Consider the following 19,755-nt stretch of genomic DNA (forward strand, 5'->3'; position numbering starts at 1 on the left):
TTCCTGTACCCCTTGTTTTTTCTAACAATAGCCATGATTTTGGGGGTGCAGCATTGATTGTAACGCTATCACAAATTAATCCCTGGATAAACCAATAGTTGGGAGATTGTGTCGGAATCTGATACTATATAGTGTATGCCATCTTGCAACACAGTCTAGAGCACTACTAGAATATATTTCAACAATTTCCACAGTGTTACAAATTAAACAGGGCCCTTCTGATACAGTACATTTATTGGGCGGGCTTTTTGGTGGGGGGAGTTTTTTTGCTTCGCTTTTTCAATGACAATTATTTATTTTATGCCTGTTATTATAAAAATGTCCTTGATGCGTTCACTGTGATTCTGTCTTATTTTCACATTTTAAGTGCAAAGGCTTTTTGAAGCATTTTAAACAAGACTAAAGTGGTGCATTTTAAGTTGTCCGCGTCTCTTTGAAAATGTAATTTTAAAACAAAAAAAAATGGAACTCCATTAGTTCGACTGTGAAATGAAACATGTAGCTCAATTTTTCTATTCAGTCTTCTGTTTCAACAGTAAGATAGTACAGGCTAATAAATTTCAGTCATTAAAGTAATGAAAACAGTTAATAAGAATGAAACATCCAATAAAACAACTAACAAAAATGTCATGGATGGATTACATTTGAAGATAAGGATTAGGCTGACTTATTTTGAGAGTGAGAAACATCGCTGTTTGGAAATTCAAGGAGGCAAGATGCAGGTGTGTGCTCAGAAAGACATGATAACCTCTTGACATCATATTAGCTTTTGAGGCAGGTCTATTTCTGTTGTTTTCATTGCTTTTGTGAGTTTAATTTGCTCTTAAATTACTTGCAGCTTGCCTCCACCTTGCCTTGGATGATAAATTACAGACCTAATCCGACATTATGTGAAACGTGTTCACTGAGGAATATGACTTGACAGCCAGGTATGTGCTGTCTGTAATAAGGGTCTGTCGCCTTCAATAGATTTGACAGGTAAAAACTTAATAGTACCGAAGAAGCTGTAACAATAGAAATAATGTGTTTAAGCTTCAGTGGTGTGAAAAAAGCTTTTTTCTTGTCTTTAATGACTGTATGTTGTATTTTCCCTTCACAGCTTAATTTGGCCAGATATACAGAATATGCCCCGAAGCCCAACATCTAGTGAAGATGAGATGGCACAAAGTTTTTCCGACTATTCTATGGAATCAGAATCTGATAGCTCAAAAGAGGAAACCATCTATGACACCATAAGAGCCACAGCCGAGAAGCCAACCAGCAGAATGGAAGACATCCAGAACAACACACTTGTCATCCGCATTGCCATTCCTGATCTACAACAGACGGTGGGTGTATGATGGGGAGGAGCAGACAGTGGATCATCCAGACAATACTCCAGCAATCCTGTCAGCTGAATAACTAGACTTCTGCTTATTTGTCACATGCAGCTCTAAACAAGTACTGACTGCCTGGACTTTGCTTTTGTCTATCCTAGCAAAAAACTCATTCCATAGTAGTAACAGACAGCTGCGATGGAGGGGGACATGCAGTGGATGGTTTAAAGAGCTCTTTAGAAACCTAGATTCGTTCTCCTTCAATAAAAGGTCAGCTAAATTTAAGAAAAAGGAACCGAGTTGCTGTGTTCATTTTTATAGTGACAGTTCTCCAGCTTGCATTTGTATCTTGTGGGGCCAGCTTTTATTTAGGTCATTCTCTACCTCTCTTGTTGTATAGCACTTAGTTAAGTAACTTCTCCATAAGGAAAGACTTAATAAGTGAAATTGAACTCATTTCAGTAAGGAAGACAGTTGTAGTGTTAGGGAAAGCATGTTGTTAAATTGTAACTTTATTCCTTAAACTCTTGCAGATAATCCTACAAATAATAAAATGCAGTACAGAGAGTTGGGAGGAATAAAGCCTGTATATATTGCTATATACTCTAATGATCTATTACTCAAATGATCCGTCATCAATACAAGCAGCAAATGCTGGCTCTCAAAGTTTACTTGTTGACTATTACAACAGCAATTAATCCTAACTAGTCCAAACACGACAGTCCTAATTAATTATGTACAGTATGTGTGCATCAATAATATGCATTGTGTCTAAATTAACAAGGACAGAAACAGGTTTTCATTCATTCCATTTTGCAAAAATGTCATTCCATCTGTTGGCTTTAAACTCTGGGTTTGTCTCTGAGCCACCTTGGGGGTTCCTGAGACGAATCTTTGACTGAGTAATGAGTTGAGTGGCGGGTGACTGTATCTGTCCTGTGCCAGGTGTTAAAAAACAGACAGGAATTATTTACTGGCATTTAAATGGAGTTTTTATAACTCAGATTGATGTGGACAACACAAACTAAAATCTTTTGTGTTTTTATACTTGCCAAAAGTCAGTAAAAACAGGTAATTTAACTGTATTTGTTAATATTTATTATATATTCAGTTATCTAATACATTCGGTCTGGAACTGTCAAACTCTATTAGTATATCCAGTGGAATTGAAGGAAGGCTGTCATCAGCTGTTACCAGTTGATTGTTTGAAAGGAGTCACATAACCATGCAACCACAACTTTTATAATTACTCCCTGCCAGGGGATTTCCAGTAGCATATATTCTGTCATTCACAGCTGTCTCAGGAGGCTTGTTTAATATAGTGCATTTTCTGCCAAGAAAGATTGAGAGGATAACATTTAATCGAACCATCGTTAGACTTGAATCTACATTTGGTTTAGAAAGTAGAAAATTAGCAATCATTCTTGTTTATTTCTGTAATTACTTTTTTTATTACAACTATAAACATTCTAAACTTTGATTTAAACATTTTCTCTTGCAGTTCCTTGAACTGTAAGAGTGATTTTTAGAATACAGCAGAAAAATCAATAACTTATTGGATGATCTGACGGGTATAGCTGCTTAGTGATTCAAGCAAGAGGTGCATAGCCTGGAGTGGCTACAATGACGGATGACAGTTCATGCTTCATTGAAAATGAATTGGGTATACCTGCATTAAGTTAAGATGCAATGAGAAATGATAAGGAATAGTAAAGAAGATCCTATGCCACAGAGAAAATGGTGTGCTTACTGTTGTTGTTTTGTTTGTAAAGGTGCAGTAGATTGTGAGCACAAAATCCAAAGAGGATTTAAAATATGGAAATTTTCAAACATAAGTCTCAAATCCTTAAAGTCTTGCCTGTGGCATTAGATATGTGTTCTTGTAAGGCTTTTCTGTTTAAATACAAATAGAGTTTATATTTTTCCCTCAGTACACAAGAGGATTTACTCAGTGACATATCTTTAAGAGCCTTTCCACATATTAAAACGTTTTTTTTTTTCAAAATACATATTAATAACTTAACTACATATTATGTGATTAGCAAACATGCATTGTTTGTGTGGGGTTATTGAAATGAGTATCAAATAAATATACCTGGAAAATACTGAAGTAAGTTGTATTACATTTAATTTTTAAGTGAAAAAGACAAAAAATCAGTGTATGCTCCATATAGATGTCTCAACCTATCTTACTAATATGAAGAAAAATTGAAAAAAATAGTTTTCTTAGAACATTAGAACTTCTCATCATTTCAATGCTAATTTCACTTCATTATGCAAGAATAAACTCCATTTAACATGCATTGAGTGTACTCAATTATGTATGTAATAATATTTTATTGTATTATATTTTTATTATATAGACTTTTAATCAAATGTAGAGTTACTAATGTCAGTATTGCTGTTTCTGATACACAAATCAAAACCAAGTGAAAAAAGCAAATGAGTTGAAAAAATGTATTTCCTTTTAAAGTTATATAAAACTTAATTCCATTTTCCAAGACCTAGTATAAAACTATTTAGAGAATGCAGTGATACTATTGTGATTCACAAAAGATTTTGGAACATGACCAGAAATGTCTATATGTAGACAGTATTAGCTGACGTTAAAGCTTCTCGAAAATGTTTTCACTGCGTAATTAGAATAATCCAGTTAATTAAATTCAGAATGTTTTTTTTTATTTCTCCAAACAATTGTTTTATAGTAAACAATTTAGCTGAAAGGGGATATCTGCTATGCCAGTGTTTCTTCTGTGTTTTTTGTCTGGGAAACAATACATGTAATGTATTGAATAAAGATTACCATTCCATACTGTCTTCTGATTAATATGAATTGTCTAAGCAATTCTAATTTAAAAGAAATGTAGAATTTAAAAAAAATATTTATTTGCTTTATCATTTCTTTTCCCATTTAAATGTTTGCTTCTTGCCAAAAAAAGTGCATCAGTTAACCTTTCTTTTGTTTTCAACAGAAATGCATGAGGTTTAACCCTGATGCTACAGTATGGGTTGCTAAGCAACGGATCCTGTGCACACTGAATCAGAGTCTGAAGGATGTCCTGAACTATGGCCTCTTTCAACCTGCAAGTAACGGGCGAGACGGTAAATTCCTGGATGAGGAACGACTGCTTAGAGAATATCCTCAACCTATCAACAAAGGCGTCCCATCATTAGAGGTAATGTACTATTCACCTGTAATGGTGTTAAAATAGCTGCTGTACCTTACCACCCTCCTTTACAGTTTTTATTTACAGTATATTTTGTTTTTGACACCTGCATACAAGATCCTACTACCTGTCTACACTTTCTACATGCATTGTCAACAGGTGGTTGCCAAGTCTTGAATTTTATCTAAATCTTTTTTTTTGTTATTTTCGGCTTTGCTTTCATTTCCTCCTAATTTGGTATAATCTGCATACTTGAATAGTTTACTAACTATGCCAGAATCATATCTTTAAATTAGGAAGGGCAGTGGTAGTTCTAGTATAGATTCCCTGTGGTACACCACAAATTACATCACACCAGCATGAGCATTCATCCCTCACAGTATGTATTTTTTTCTGCTTATTGACAAATTTTCAGTCCAAAAATGCTCTCCCACATATAAGTTGAGAATTTTCTGAGGAACATTGTCAAAAGTCTTCTGAAAACCCAAATACCATATTCTTTGCTCTGTGTACTGTATATAGTTTACATTATTGTTGTTACAGTACCTTTTCGAAGAACTCTAACTAAAGTTGGTAAGGCATGACCTACCTTTCTAAATCTATGTTGAATGTTCCCTATTATCTTATTTCCATTAAGACGATCCTCTAATGTAATTCTAATAATTGTTTACCTTACACATACTATAAGTATCAAACATATTTATCTATATTAAGTTGTTTCTGTTTTGTCTTATATTTAATTTAGCAGATCAGCAAAGTCTCTTTCATTGTCTAGATGTTTTCCTTTATTGTCATGCTATATTGTTATATATAATAATATGTATACAATATTTTATATTTCACTTCATTCTTAATGGTTTTCTTACAGTTATAATAGTGAAAAACCTTTCCTACTTATTTTAGGAACAACTGATGGGTTTATTCCATGTTGAAAAAAGAAGAATGTAAACCCAATGTTTTGGCTGTGGAGCCTTCTTCTGGTGTGACTACTTATTTTAGTCCCCATTGCAATATTCCTTTCAATTTCTCTCTTGTTTTTTTTAATGCTAGTATTTATACTAGTATACTAGTATTTAATAAAGCTAGGACATGCTGGTAATACTAGAAAACAAAACTTTTATTTTAAAATCATACAGACATTATCTACTCTTTAAGTTCTAAATCTTACAGTTCTGAAAATCGCACCTACTTTTCTTTTTTTTTAATCAGTTCCGTTACAAGAGGAGAGTTTACAAACAAGCTAACCTTGATGAAAAACAAATCGCCAAACTTCACACAAAGGTGAGTGTAATTTGTGCTTTGTGTATTTATTTTTATGTACAATAATTTATTTTCCCAAATATTTTGGGCTACCATTCTATTGCTTTGTAGCAGCCTGCTTTCAAACTACATTGCTTAGATAACATAAGGATAAGGTTAAGGTTGAAGTTGATATCTGGGCTCCAACTTCTCAATAGTGTATTGATGGTAAGATCAAATATATGACTGATATCTGATTGCACATTACAATGCAGGGAGGACGTAGTTGAGCACAGTAAAGACAAATAAGTACAGGATCACTCTATTCCAGACAGGATTCTGAGACTTCACTGTGAAGTATACCAGGTTAATAATTACTGTATAAGCTTAAATGCTAAGACATTGCTTTTTTTGTTGAATTTCTGTGCGCAGCACTTACAGATGTCTCTAAACCTCTCCAGAAACCAGATAGATGTTTTACTTTGTCCTTTCAGAAGACTCTGTATAAATTTGAGATCTTGTTTTCCTTTTTGAAGGCCAATATGTTTGCTGGAATAGCATTTATTGGCATGGAATGTGGCTGTAATTTTCACACTTACTGGATGATTTACAATGGTGAGAAAGGTTGAAAGAAGGACACCTTTTTCGGCTGAAAATTAAAAGGTTTTTCATTATCTTCTACATTGGCAGCAGCAAACCCAAGGTTTAGAATTTCATAAAAATGCACTTGGTTAAATTATGAAACTGCCTTCTTAAGTGCCATGTATTCTAGAACTGTAGTTTTTTTTTTAGTTGGGAGGGAAATGCTGTCATTAACACATAATGGAAAAATATTTAAAATCTGCTGATTGTATGTGATGTAACAGAAAGTGGACGTTCCTTACACTCAAAAAGGACTTAGCAGCTGTGGGTATTTTTGGTGCAGATGATTATTTTAAAACATAATTAGTTGATTCAGGACGACTAGCTGAATTTTCATTTAAGCTTACCAGTGTGCTTTTAAATCTCTATTATTTATTGTTTATGACAGGGTTTACATATTTGTGTATTATGTGAAGAACCACAATAACATTTTTGTGTGAACTGATGTCATGTTGGAGACTACTGTTGCTCAGTGAAAGAAGCTGAGAACAGAGTACTCAGATCCTATATATCAATTTTGCAAAAAAGTTATTTAACGCAGTGGAAAAAGCATGATGTGCCATCTGCAACTCTGATCATTAATATACTACTTAACAGATAGCAAATATGTTGAATGATGCACATTTTTAAGTCAAAGACAGTGAATTTTCCTAATAAAAATATCCTAGAAAAATCCAAAGGAATTGATTCCTGTCAACGAAAAGGAGCAAGCAAATGACATGCTATGTTGATGTCATAAATATGGAAAGTGATTCTGTGTGTTCATGTGAGACATTTTTAATTTACAGGCAGAATTTAGTGTTGTTGGGCATTATTTTCACTGTTTTTTTCTAAACTGAAATGCTATTTGATTCACACAGCTGTGAGATTGTGCTTTTTGTTAATATTTTTCTTTCACATTTTGAAGCAAACACCAAATAAAGCATATGTGTGTACATCTATATTTAAAATATAGGGATTAAACACAGATATCTACAGTGTTTGTGTTTGCAGTATATAATATATACTGTTACAGTATGTGTATATTTATTCTTCAATGTGGAAAAAAATGTTTAAAATGTAAACAAATGGAATCAACAAATAATGTACAGTACTGTATATAAATATATTTTTTCCAGTAGGTTTTCTATATTCCAACAGTATTTTGAAAACATCAGTCTGGTTAAAGCAGTGCTTTATTTCAGCTTCTGAAAGGTTGTGATATACTGTACTGTATGTCTCCCTTGTTGCCACATCAAGGCATCTGACATTTCTGGGGCAGGAGTTGGAGAGTATCAAGGAACATACATGGGGGGCAGTTTCCAATACTGTAAGCTATTCTGAAGCCTACAATTTACTCCTGTGGCTTGAAAGAAGAAAAACACTAATTAAATTGTAATACAACTGTGGAAGTGCCCCTTCAATCAGAAGTTGTTTCACGTATCAAAATATGTGCTTTGTCAAGATTAATACAAAGATTTAAGGGTTTAATTTTAACTAAAGATGATTTGATCATAGCCACAACTTCACCCTGAAACACAAGACTAAACATTTAGTGGGAATCCAAATGTATAAAAAAATATGGAAAATATGTCCAGTTAAATTGCTGAGTTGGGTTGTTTCTTCACTTCAGATGGCAAAAATTGATTTTTGTTTTTATTTTATCATCGATTTGAAAAGCAAATACATGAATTGAAAATGGAGTCTTAGAGAAGCTTTCACCTATAATGTATTGGATCAAGTTGGTAATTGGTTTAAATGCCAATGTTTCAAATTACAGTTTGAATTATTGAAGACCACACTCTACAATATCTGTACGCAATATTCCAGTATGTGACTTACTGTATATTTGGGTATTTTCAAGAACCCTGTCACTGTTTTTCTGTTAATGTTGCATGATTGTAAAGTTAATTATCTGAAAATACTATTGTGGTTATACAATATGGTGAAAAGGAAACAAAGATAAAGTAGAATTTTTGTGTTATTTGTTACATGAGGTTAGTTTTATGTGCTATCAGGATGTGACTTAGTGAAGGTCAAGTATGTCTAAATATGTTAAACTCGTAAGGGGGTGTACTTTTTTTACCACACTATAACTGGAAGATTTTTTAGATGGGCATTTTTTTATTTTACTGAAAAACAAGCAAATACAATAAACTGTGAGAATGTTGAAGGAGTCATATTTACATCAGCATGACATGACATGAAAATAGTGCACTTAAAAATTTTAATTTATTTTTTTCTCTTGCATGTCCCAGTCACTTAGTTAAACTCCTTAACCTGCTTGCCTTTATCAGCTAAAATACCTGTACTTCTTTGAAGGGGAAACATGAGCTCATAGCTGTCTGTGGTAGCAGTCCTCTCTGTTTCAAAGGTTTTCAGCTTCAGCACTTTTCTTTGCAATGATAGCAAGGTGAAAATGTATTCTGAAGCTGAGCAGTTCTTCCTGACACTCCTCTTCTAGTATTGTCCTGGGACCTGCTCTCCAATCTATTTTAAAATGCCCTGGAAAATCATAAGGAACATTTGTCCCCAGAATAGATTTAATGTTTTTTAGCATGCTGAAATTCTAATGGAGCCTTGATCACAAAGCGGTTGCAAGCCTTAAACCTTGGCTCACTCACTCATTTTTCATTCTTTCTTCTTTTCAGGCCAACCTGAGAAAATTTATGGACCACATTCAACATCACCAATTGGATAAAGTTACCAAGATGCTAGAAAGAGGGTTAGACCCTAATTACCATGACCCAGAAACTGGTGGTATGAAAAGTGTGACTTTATTCTGCACATTTAAAGAGACAAGCCATAAGATTGCTGTTCATGTCATTGGTCGTATAATATGCCCTTGGATAAACTATCACTGATGATGTGTATAATTAGAAAAACTGAAGATTTAAAGAATAGTGTGTAGAAAATGCATATACTTCTTTTGAACCCTCTACACAGAGTATTCTTTGGTTCAGATGTTGACATATCTTGGTCATAATTGTCTGAAGAAGAAATATTATCAGTGCTTATTTTATGCATAATGTATCTATTTGACACCTCTTCCATTCTCAATTTTTAGCATGTGTCGTCTAGTTACAAAGCTGACCTTAAAGTAATCTATACAATTGATTTTTAAATGAACAAGTAGATTGATTGAACTTTGTTTGTTGATGTTAGTCGAGTGACTGCTTTAGACTGTGGATCAGCACATCGGTTCCCCCTTTGGTTTCATGCTGAAACTCTGAAGTTCAGTCCAATAGAATTCATTACGCTATACCAGCAGAGCTGTGTTAAGCATGTAAAACAGCAGGGGAAGAACAGAGGGGAAGCAGCAGGTGTAGTTCAGAATAAACACCACAATCACAAATTGAAAACTCCAGTCTTGTGTTCTAGTGCATTAAAACCCTATTATACCTGAGCAGCCTAGTGTCTGGATAACTGCAGTGTGCAGTGTGGCAGCTGTTTCTTTAAGTTCTGATCCTTAAAGCCATAGCAACTCAGTGTTCAGTACATAAGGGAACAGACAAGAACAAACTTGTTTTGAACTAATAGCTGGGGTACCAAGAAATAAAATCGCAGCTTAAGCTATTAAAAAAGTCACTCCAGGCAAAGAAGGCAGGCAATGTTTTCCAGAGTCTCTCTGTCAGAGCCGGTATTATAATCCAAAGCTGTTAACATTCTCAGTGGTAGTCAGGACAAGAATACTATCTATAGGATACTTATTATGTATTTTGTGGTGTGAAATTGGACCTTTGCTTTAAAAACTCATGTTTTGTTTCTCCTTAATCATATTTTCAATAGTGATTTGGATCAACCTGCTGCATAGATTTATTTAATGAGACACATACAGCATAAAGAGTAAATATTAATGAAAGTTTTAATATGGAAAGTCCTTTAATGAATTTGCCTTTGATTGGGTTTATTTGGTCTGTCTTTGTGTGTTGATATGCCATAGTCTGCATTTTCATGGCAGTTGTCTTGCCTGATACCTTTCCATGTAATTTAAAGATCTGTTTTTTTCATTTGTTCCTTGCTGAAGTACTGAAAAAAATATATCCAATCAAAATAATTTGTCCTACCTTGCAGAAATATCTTTGAACTGATCACAGCTGAAATGCTTATCTACAGGAGCTTTTTCTTGTCCATATGTAAAACCCTGAAGCATTTAGAGAAAATGTGTATTTCTTTTGTTTTGTAGTAAAGATGCCTTTACTCGGGTATCGATTCTCATTTGCATTAGATGCACAAGCGCTATTCCAAGTGGACAAGTTGTAAAAGCTTAATTTAAAAGTAATAGAATGGGCCCAGTGCCTGCCATTAGTTATAGCTGTCAGCTCCAGAAGCTCATGCTTCCCAGACTGAACCTGTCCCAATTATGTTACTGGGAACTTGAGACCTTAATCATTTTAGCATTTCTAATTTTGTAATAATGCCAAGTTTTTCATGCTAATTTTGCCACAGCAGCTCAGTCCATGAAAACATGGACTGTATATTAAGATATTCCAGAACTATTATCCACAATGCAGGCCCTCTATGGCCTTTTTGCTTTGTCCCCTAATTGGCATAATTCCAGAAAGACAATTGCTTCTGTTCATTTTCACAATCTTAATATATAATTGTAGAACTTTAATTAGTTTATATAAATTTAAAACGCTTCTCACTCTCAAGTGATTACTTACTGAAGCATTTTAGTTGACTAATAAGTTCAGGTCTACAATTACAGTCATGCATATTCAAATGACCATTCTTGAAAAACTATTGAACAAGATGGCTTCAGAATCTTCACTTTCAACATGAGAACAATTCATTATATCTAGTTATTTAAGAAATGCTTTTCTAAAAATGAATCCTTGTTGGTAGAAGAATGGAACATCTCTTACAGTCACACATGCGGTACAGGTTCTCATTGATAACTTCTTTTTATATACTGTATATAAGATTGTTCTGATCTAAAATGTCATTAAATAACACTTCTACCATGAAAAAGTGCAAATACTGTAGATGCTCTCCAGATACAGTATATACAAGAGATACATATCTTTTCTGTGTTTGCACAGTTATCTACAGTACCTTTATGAGTTCTTGTCAAGCTGCTTCATATTTGTGCTTTTGTTCATGACATATAATGGAACTATAGTAGCTTATAAATAGATAAAATACAAATTCATTTACAAATCACTTTTTGGCCTTTTGGCAGCATACCTAGAAATGAGCAGTGCTCATTTTTTTTGCAGAAAGTCACTAAAACTGTTTCAGACTAGCACATTTGATAGAATATGGGAGAGGGTAAAGGGCAATTTTAAATCCAGCTGTAAAAAATGTAAATGGGTCTTGTTATCTCAACCTACTTAAACCTCTAAGTGTGAATTAAAAAACACCCATTGGGAGAATTTAGGGATCCTCAGGAAATTGAAATAGACTCCCTGAATGTGTTGGCAATGCAGCAGGTTGGTTTGAGTTGGGGTGGAGCGGTGGCTCTGTGGCTAAGGATCTGCACCTGCGGCTGGAAGGTCTCCGGTTCAAATCCCACAGCCGGCAGAGGAATCTTACTCTGTTGGGCCCCCGAGCAAGGCCCTTAACCCCAACTGCTTCAGGGGCACTGTACAATGGCTGACCCTGCGCTCTGACCCCAAGCTTCTCTCCCTGTCTGTGTGTCTCATGGAGAGTAAGCTATGGTATGCGAAAAGACGAATTCCTAATGCAAGAAATTGTATATGACTAATAAAGTGATCTGATCTGAGTGTGACTGACATCTGTCACCATTTTTGGTCAATACAATCTGTGGATTGTCATCCTGTTGAAATTGAGTGGAACTGGTGGAACACGCTGTTCAGTCCCTCCCAGTGGGGCACTCATTGTAACTCCAACTTAATGTAATCCTGCTAAAATATCGGTGATCTGTGATTGTCCTGCAAATATTTCTCAATCATGCAATGATATCTTCTGTTCAAGCTGTTTTCTGCTAATTGGAGAGGTACAACGTGTTAATCACTGGGGAATCCTAACATTTTAATCTGCAAGTATATTTTAAGTACTGTATAATACATTGTTATAATGGTAATTATAACAAGTTATAATATTATAATTTAGTTCTTGTACAATATGATCACTTATTGTCTAAAACAAAATTCTGTATTAGATACTGTAACCCTCTCGCTTTAATTTGTTTTCACGTTTTTTGTATTATTTAGTGATTGAAAAAATGCTTCATTGCTTATGCTGATGGAGTTGATTACATCAAATACATTGTGTCCTGAGAATAAACTAATTAAGTTACTGAATCAAAACATTGACAGCTGAAGGTTCTCCAGGCATATCTGAAAGTAACTGTTTTTATGCTTTGTTTGCCTTGTTTTGCTACAGAGACTCCACTTACATTTGCAGCCCATCTTGACAATACAGTGGAAATCATCAAGGCTCTGAAAAACGGGGGAGCGCATTTAGATTTCAGAGCCAAAGATGGGATGACAGCGTTGCATAAAGCAGCTAAATCAAAGAATCAAGTTGCTCTTACGGTAGGCTTTTATTTGTTGCTGTAGTGACTGAGCTTAATGGGATTGCACAAATATATATGTCTTCTGTAAAATGACAGGCAGCCATACATCTTTACCCTTTTTAGTTTCCCTTCTGGATATCTCAAGATAACCTGCAGTCATCTAAAAGTCTGCAGGTGCAATTACTGCAAAGCAAATGGTAGAAGACTCCCAAGAAATGGGAGCCCACTGACCTTTCAATTTTAATTCTCACGTTTGTATTTTGAAAGCGATTGCCCTTGATCAAAGCTTGGGCTGGGAAGTGGGTGGGCTGGGAGCAGGAGGAGGTCATCATCCCAGTCTCCGGGCTTCTCTCTGTTATTTCATTGACAGACTCTCTTGGAACTGGGAGCCTCGCCTGATTACAAGGACAGCAGAGGTCTCACGGCGTTGTACCACACAGCCATGGTTGGGGGTGACCCATACTGCTGTGAGCTGCTGCTGCACGAACACACCACAATCAGCTGCCAGGATGAGAATGGCTGGCAAGAAATTCACCAGGTAGACACCTTTAGTTTGCACTGATCCTCTCACTTAGACTGTGCCATGTCTTCTACTTGACTCTTTCTTAATGGCAACTTAAAGGGGAACTGCAAAGCTCTTTTCATATTTAGGGGTTCGAATCAGCATTGATGGGTGCATTTCAAACCACAATAAAAGTAAAATGTACACGGTAATTTGTAAAACCTCCAATTTACATCGCAAAATTCATCTTCAACAATATTTCCTGGCATGTGCTGTACCATATTGTGCGATTCAGAACGAGGCAACAAAACCTCTGGTGACGTTTTGCGGCTGAATTATATTGTAAAGGAAGGCTTGTGAATGCATTGCTTTTATTCCAATAGAAACATTGCTTTCAATTTTAAAACGGTTTTGCTGACTTAACTCTGCATGCAGATCACATTGCAACATTTCTGCGGTGAAATGTCTGCTGCACAACCTGTACTTATACACTCGTACATCACATTACATTAGTCATTTTGGTGACTAGTGAGCAGGAAGGGCCACATCGTGTCGCAATTCATAGGAACTCAAATGTGAGTTTGCGATCAAAATGGTAACTTACAGTACTTTCACAAAGTTCACAATTTTGTGCTTAATTTGAAATTTGTATTTTTTTTATAACATCTATGTATTTATTTTGATACTGAGATTGAATAACCAGTTTGAGAAATCAGGAGTGCAGTTCCCCTTTAATGTGTGATCTGCAATCCCAAACCCAGGCTCTTTAAATGCACATTTTGTAATTTCTCTTTTTCTTTTCAAATTAATGTACAGTACATTCATTTTTGTATTGGTTTTTATGTTGTGTTGGACTTAAAAGTAATTTCTCTTTGGTGAAAAGAGTAAAAGTTTGAACTGAATTGAATTTGAATGTTATTTTAGGTACAGATATTTCATAACATAAGATAAAGATTAACAAATGTGTTTGACATGATGATTTCTGCCATGTTACACAAATAATCTGCACATTTTACAAGTGTAATCAAGATATGGCTACTGTAGCACTTTCTTTTTTAAAAGTATTTAAATAAAAATAAACAAAAGTATTTGGTGTGCTATCCTAAAGAAAGCAAGTTAGAGCAAATGTCTTGGAAAAAAGCATGCTGAGAGTGCTGAGAGAGTTTTCCTGGAAAAAAACAAGCTGTGAGTGAATTAGCTTTACTACTGCTGTTTTCATGGAACGGTAGATTCAGAAACAGAAAATCAGTCTTATTGATGAGCCTGATACAAAAGCCAGATCTACAACTCACTTTTTAAGGTTACATTTACAGTGGATGTTTGTGAATATAGGCTTAAATAATAAGAAAAGCCAAACAATAGTAACGGAAGCAAGTAATGCAATTGTACTGTCGGTACTGTATACTGTATGTTGTTTTCTTTTCATTTAATTAAGACAGCACCGATATATAGATGAGAGCTGCATTGTTTTTCTTTTTTTCTAATCAATATGGCACTGAAGGCAAAATGAAATTTTTGTCATGTCTTATAACAAATAACAAAGTTGATTCCCTCAGGATACTTTTAATAAGATGTAGTGAATAAGGAGTAGTACACAGTACATGTTTTATGTTGAGTTTATTACAGATGGCCAACAATCTACTGCGAGAATGCTAAATTAGGGGATGAATGTGCTTGTGGACCCGCAGGTAAAAAAGATGAAAATATATCTCGCATTAGTGGTTCAAAACTTTGGTTTATTGTTTCGGTTTCTGTAGGGGAGAACTGTGTTAATTAAGAAAGGAAACAACTCATAAATAGACAGGATTAGGTGGATAATATACTGTAAGTTTAGTAAAGCGAGATAAGAGGAGAATGTCTTAAAACACAGAACATAGAGAGTATATCAGTAGCATGCTCCGACCCTTTTGCAAAATGTACCCTTGAGTAATGGCTGTTTTAGTGCGTTATTACTTTATATATGGTTTTAGAATGAAGCTAAGTACAAGATTTATTATTCTGTTTGAGGGATTTCCATGTTGCAGTTTAGTCAGTACAGGTATTTATAGATGGAATACTGGAAGAAGGAATTAAGGAAAAAATATTATGGGAATACTGTAGCGCTTTAGATTCAGGTAGAGAGCTGGCCGGATAGATATCTGGGTAGATATTCATAACAAACAACTGTAGGAATTAATATTTGCCAAGTGGAATTATATCTTCTGTGTAGGTGTCAATCTGTTACTCAACTTGGTTGTCCAACAGGAGAGGGTATTGTCCTTTTAGATATGACCTCTAGATGTATTCCCTCTGGGTATTTGTCATGACATTGTTTCATTCTTTCAAAACAGATAAGAATATTTTAAAGACAGGGCAATTTTTGGAAGTCCTTCGACTCATAAAGCGTGTGTATTACTACTATTAAATGAATGGATGCATCGTGCTGAACTAACCTTGCTTCAGTCTTCTTCTATGCGATTTTAAAATACATTCTCCCAGTGGTCTCCAAACAAATGTTTATGCACTAGAAACGATAATAAACCATTAAAACACACTGCCCATTTAACAGAATATAGCTCCAATTGAATGACAAAATCATGTCTGATTTTAATGATGTGATAAGCTATTAACGACTTTAATGGCCCAAGTGTACCGAGCATAGCAGGATTCAACATGCAATAATAAAAAGATAATAGTGCTTCAGATTCAGTCAGCAATATGTGCAACATGAGTCATAGACTGAATGGAGTCGTTTAACTGTAATGCTGCCTTCCTTTTACTTCTTATATTTGTGCGCCATTTCTATCAGTTAAAACTGTTTTAATTAGTTAATTGGATTTTTAATGTGCTGCTCAATGTAAAGAAAGATCCTAATTTTCTTTTTGTATTTGATTTGGTATGAAATAATAAGCGGGATGGAATAGTAAGAATCTATCACTGACAGTTGCCGCAGGCTCTGTTTTCTCAATGGAATTGTGTAATGTTCTACTCTAAGCTCTCCATAACCCCACTGCAACCTATAAAACACCTTTGAAAGCACTATTCACAATCAAATGTTTTTCATTTGACGATACAAGTCTTTCAAGATTCTGTATTTTATTCTAGCAGAGATAAAGTCAAGTTTTTCTATGCAGCCAGAGGTAGTGTATACAAGTACAGTGTTTTGCAGATGTCCCCATGAACATTGCCATATACTGTAACAAAACTGGGACAGCAAAGTCAAAACTGTTTGCTTTGCTGTCATGCATTTTAAATGTGTGATGGAAATGAATATGAATGATGGGTACAATTTAATATCTTTTTGGATAATATTCCATCTAATATTATCTTTTTGGACAATTCCATGCATCATATTTGAACATAAATGCTGTGCTTAGGCCAGTGAATATACACAGCCATGCTTCACAGATGAGGGTGTGTTTTTCTTTCACCCACAATTTTGCAGAGGGCCTTGTATATCATTTTTGCTTGTATGTATGAACCAGGCTTTAATTTTTCACTTTTTGCTTTTATTCCAGTATTAAAACACAGACAGAATATACACAATACCTAAATAAATACGTAAATAGAATTCAAACAGAATAAACAGATTATTTTATCCCCTCACTTTGAGCTGCTTTAGTTTTACATTTTTAATACTGGTATTTTAGGATGATGTTTAGTATATTTAGTTTTGGTTATGCAGAAGAGAGTATTTACACATACTGTGTTTTGTAATTTTCCATCTAAAATTTGCAAAGATTCCTGTCTGAGTGCACAACATACTTAAATTTGAAAAATCTCTGCTGTGCATTATCATGTCCTTAACTAAATGAAGCTTGGTCAAATTCTTCATCCAGAACACTTTTATGCCAATTAGACTAAACCAGTGACTTAGTTATTAGAGTTGTAGGGCATGACTTTAAATCTTGGATGATGACACCATGCTTATGTTGAAAGAGGGGAAGACAGGCCAAAAATCCTGTTAGACTCAGACAAGGGGAACAGTGGGTTGTGAGGTTAAAAACACTGTTATCAAACAAGAACTGGTGTCAGCCAGTCCTGTGGTCTGCAGGATGTCATGGAAGAGCTGCCGTGTATGAACCATAGATTTCTAAAGGGATAGGAAGCACATAAAATGACGTTTCTCTGTACATACAGTACTGTGTACTGTTTGCATCAGTAGGACAAATTGGGGTGTGGCACCGGTCAAGTAATGTTTTAAAAATGACTGCATTGTCCAACTAGGGAAGTGTGAAAGAGGAAGGATCAGGCTTTGGAGCCAGTGTTCGTGTCATGGGCTAGGTGCTTTGATTGTAATTAAGTGAACAATGTGAACCTTGTTTTCCTGTGCTGCACAGATAGTGCCGCACTTCCTTTTTTGATCCAATTCTCCAGTGAAGGCACTGATGTCTGCCGGCATGACAATGCACCTTGTCATACAGTGGCACCTGTTAGGCAGTGGCTCATTGACGAGGGTTTCAAGAAAAAAAAAATGGAAGAGCCATCCCAGAGCTCCATAAAAAGGAACTCTGGGGAGTCTGAAATGTTGCCTGAGGGCCAGGGCCATCACACTACAGTCCCTAGCTGAACTTGCAAATGCTCTGACAGAGGGTTGTGCCATATCCCATCAGATACATATCAAATTTAATGGCCAGTGTAAGTAGCAGGGCCTGAGTTGTGATACTGCAAGAATCTATTAGAATGCAGAGCAACTGGAAACTCTGCCTCCATAAATATTAAAGCTACTTCTTCAATAGCCTGACTGGACTCGCTCCCCTTGTTAGTGCATTTATTAAAAAGCAACCTGTTTTATTTCTAGGTCTGCACTAATTTTTACTCAATAATTCATTGAAAAGCTACATGTTATTAGTTATTCTATGTTGATAAACTCTTGCATGGACATTAAGCAATTGCTTTTCTTTTTTATTGATTTAATTTTTAAGTTTGATGGATATATTTTAGCCATAGTCCATTATGGTCGGTATATTGTCAATGCAGTTACTGGATACTTACGTCCTATTGCTGTAAATGTCTTACCTGCCTCGCATGTGTTAGTTAAATTATTTGGATTGATTTACCCACACAAGAAAGCAAAAATTGCAAAAGTATTATAGACAAATACTGTACCTCTTTGTGAACAAAGAGCTATTTAATGTAAAAAATGTACTGTATGTAAAAAAAAAAAATTATTTTCCCTTATGCTTAGCAATGTTATTTCTGCTTCACAGAGAACTTCTAAATGGTAAAATTTATTTTTTTTTGTCAAATGAAATTGGAACATCTCTTAGAGGTTAATAAAGTTAACCTTAACATTTTGTTTTCTAAATAAACATACAAGGAGTATTTCTCCTCAGACAAGAACAGACCTAAACGGTTATAGTGGGCATAGTGGGTACTGCCAGTTCCCATCTTGTTGTGTAGGAACTGTGCCACCTAGTGGAATTTTGTTTTATGTAAGGCACTAAAGTCTGGTGTTTTGTAATTCAATTCATTTCAAGCTGGTGTGGTAATGGTTTATTATCAAGCTTTATTATACCTTGGGTGAAATTGGTTTTGCAGCAGAGACCAACACAACAGTACAACAAAAACAGACAAAGATCACAAACAAAGTTTGTATTCTTTAACTCTTTGAATTTACTTTCTTTTGAATTTTTTTAGCACAACAGTTGTGTAATCGTTTTTTTATAATATAGCAACACAGTAAAATTCAATATATTTATATCTTCATTCTACAAACATAATAGTGGTATTTTAAAGTATTTTAAAACCATAGGTAATAGTATTTCTTCTTATAATTCAGGTTTTTGTGTCTTTAATTAAATAACCTGTGTATGCAATAAGTACTTAATTCCCTTTCTTGTATGAGGCAAAATCGCTCGTGGGTTAAATGTGAAAACAATGCCTGTTTTTATTTTAAAAAAAGACTTCCTCTTCTTTTTAAGCAACATTTAATTTGTATCCATGTTTATGCTATAATTATGGTATAAATATAGTTTTAGCAAAGTAATCTCTGTATTATCTACTGTATTCTAAATTCAAACAATATTGCTGTTGAGTCCAGGGGGAAAGCTGAGGAGCTCACTTGAGTGGGTGAAGTTGTAGGATTAGACTTCTGTGGGCACCTTATGTTTCGCAGTGAGGCCTCTTTTTATTAAAAGGGAAAAATAAAACTATAATGTTCTCCCACGTTTATCCGTTTTTGTGTTTTGTTTCATATTCAGTTGTACTTTTAACATTCCTATCAACATAATAGATGTAGTGGCTTTATAAGGTTTTCCATTCCACTGGCTAGGGTCCAGCTGTATAAATATTACAAGCTGTTTGTACAGTTTCATATAATGCAGTGATTTATGCTTGTGTTTAAGATTTTAATGATGAATGCTCTTACTACATATTTGTGTGATGCAGCTTTAGAAAAAACAGCTGTTCTTTAATGAAAGATTAGTTCTAGGAATTACTGGTGCT

The 19,755-nt window shown here is 34.8% G+C and overlaps 1 protein-coding gene across 1 annotated transcript in view; it reads left to right on the top strand.

Annotated features, from left to right (window-relative positions):
* Positions 1–1,124: 1,124 nt before the first annotated feature.
* The window catches only part of shank2b (SH3 and multiple ankyrin repeat domains 2b), a 139,067-nt gene continuing 120,436 nt past the window's right edge, over positions 1,125–19,755 (top strand). The window contains exons 1-6 of the mRNA XM_088935195.1: positions 1,125–1,328; positions 4,289–4,492; positions 5,693–5,764; positions 8,995–9,103; positions 12,695–12,846; positions 13,198–13,365. Of these exons, the coding sequence (XP_088791321.1) occupies positions 1,125–1,328; positions 4,289–4,492; positions 5,693–5,764; positions 8,995–9,103; positions 12,695–12,846; positions 13,198–13,365 (909 nt within the window). The remainder of the gene's footprint in view (positions 1,329–4,288; positions 4,493–5,692; positions 5,765–8,994; positions 9,104–12,694; positions 12,847–13,197; positions 13,366–19,755) is intronic.

The sequence above is a fragment of the Atractosteus spatula genome, chromosome 16 (assembly GCF_055471065.1).
Source record: "Atractosteus spatula isolate fAtrSpa1 chromosome 16, fAtrSpa1.hap1, whole genome shotgun sequence".
Lineage (NCBI taxonomy): Eukaryota > Metazoa > Chordata > Actinopteri > Semionotiformes > Lepisosteidae > Atractosteus > Atractosteus spatula.